Source organism: Phoca vitulina, unplaced genomic scaffold (assembly GCF_004348235.1).
Source record: "Phoca vitulina isolate PV1807 unplaced genomic scaffold, GSC_HSeal_1.0 scaffold5, whole genome shotgun sequence".
Lineage (NCBI taxonomy): Eukaryota > Metazoa > Chordata > Mammalia > Carnivora > Phocidae > Phoca > Phoca vitulina.
In genome coordinates this window covers 33,850,687-33,852,595 of record NW_022589708.1, presented here as the reverse complement: position 1 = coordinate 33,852,595, position 1,909 = coordinate 33,850,687, and the positions used below count along the sequence as shown (strand labels likewise).

General features: G+C 42.0%; 1 protein-coding gene across 2 annotated transcripts in view; it reads left to right on the top strand.

The window, feature by feature from the left end:
• The first annotated feature begins 107 nt into the window (after positions 1 to 107).
• Positions 108 to 1,909, top strand: part of PIBF1 (progesterone immunomodulatory binding factor 1) — a 209,439-nt gene continuing 207,637 nt past the window's right edge. For both annotated transcript variants that reach the window (XM_032402871.1, XM_032402870.1), the window contains exons 1-2: positions 108 to 300; positions 1,322 to 1,622. In XM_032402871.1, coding sequence (XP_032258762.1) covers positions 1,371 to 1,622 — 252 coding nt within the window. In that variant the 5' untranslated portion in view covers positions 108 to 300; positions 1,322 to 1,370. The remainder of the gene's footprint in view (positions 301 to 1,321; positions 1,623 to 1,909) is intronic.

Genomic DNA, 1,909 nt, shown 5'->3' with positions numbered 1-1,909 from the left:
TCCAGGACCTGGGCAGGGCTCGCCTCTGGACTACAGCTCCCAGCATGCACTGCTCCCCGCGTTGGGGGTGGATCCAGGCTGAGTTCCGGCGGCGTGGGCGATTGCACGCTGCCGCTTCCTCCGTCCTCCCACGGGTGCGGAAGTGGTTGTCTTGGTTACGGGTCCTAACGGTCCCCAGTCTGAAATTGCTTGTTGAGGAGCTGCAACCTGAGCTTCTGTTTGGGGACGCTTTCAACTCGTTGGAGAAGCGACGGTGGTGGCTGGTCCAGCCTTAGACGTGGAGTAGTTGAAGCTTTCGAGGTAGCTCGCGGCTATCCCTTCCTTTCCCACGCAGGGCAGGGAATCCTACACTGCCGAGTTTGGCTTCTTCACTCCGCACGTGTGGGCAGCCCCAGACCCCGATCCTTTGTAATCCGGGTGTTGCCTCTCTCTGATTTCACCTTTCCCCTTTGAGAGGGATGCCGTTTCCCCTCCACACACCTTTCTAATCATTTAGTTTGGAAAAGCTGATATCTGCAATACCGTGAATAGCTTATTATGTCATGTAGTACTAAAAGAAGAGAATTGCTAAAATTCTTGTGAAAGAGTAAGAAGTTCGATTTAGAATACTTGAGTTTGTTTTTTCTACGTTCTTGTTTTCATTTTATCTGGAAGTCCATTGGAATATTTTTATTTCACTGTTTCCCTTTTTAAAAAATCTTCAGTGATGCCTCATTGCCTGTAGAATAAATTTCGAACACATTTTGACATTCAAGGCTCTCGAAGTCTTGATTATTAAGGTTGTATGTGTGTTTGTGTATGAGGGGTAGGGTGAGTCCTACTCAAAATCACGAAGGCTTGGCCCCAGCGGGACTACAACTATCTTCTGCTATTGTGCATTTTCACCAGCTCTGTGAAACCTTAATTCTTGCATGCTTTTTTCTTGTTGCTACTTTAAATCCTTCAAGATTTTAAGTAGACAAAACCTTCATGTGATCAACTCAAGTGATTTCTCTAATCTCGAACACGTGCTGCTTTTCGTTCCTGGATACTACTACTGACTAGGGCTTTTATCCTTTACCTCGAACAATTTCTTTGTTTCCTACAAGTAAGATTCCTGTCCCCAGGAACTGGGCTTTTTATTCATCAAGGGCAAATTCATAGTAGGATTTAATGAGCTTGATTTAATATGTTTGATTTGAGCAGTAATTTACTAATCTGTCCTAGATGAGGGGTCCTCCAGATTGTCTAATAACTACTTAGACATTCATTAATATCTCTTTAATATACTTATGCTTTCCACAGAGAATGTTTGAATACATTTAATATTTTTAACCCACAGAAAATTGAAATTGAATTGGAGAAGAAAACTGAGCCATAATAAAAAAAAAATGTCTCGAAAAATTGCCAGGGCATCAAAAAAAGTGAATATCTCTAGCTCGCTGGAATCTGAAGATATTAGTTTAGAAACAACAGTTCCTACGGATGATATTTCATCATCAGAAGAGCGAGATGGTAAAATCAAAATCACCCAGCAACTAATCGAACGTAAAGAACTACTTCATAATATTCAGTTACTGAAAATAGAGCTATCCCAGAAAAATATGATGATAGACAACTTGAAAGTGGATTATCTTACGAAGGTAAGATTAGGTGTAATTTTTTTTTTTTTTAAGATTTTATTTATTTGAGAGAGAGAGAGCACATGAGAGGGGGAGGGTCAGAGGGAGAAGCAGACTCCCCGCTGAGCAGGGAGCCCGATGCGGGACTCGATCCTGGGACTCCAGGATCATGACCTGAGCCGAAGGCAGTCGCCTAACCAACTGAGCCACCCAGGTGCCCAGATTAGGTATAATTTTTGTTACCTTTATGCTTTATTGTTTCCAAACTGCAGATAAATAAGAATTAAAATTATATATATATCTGAACT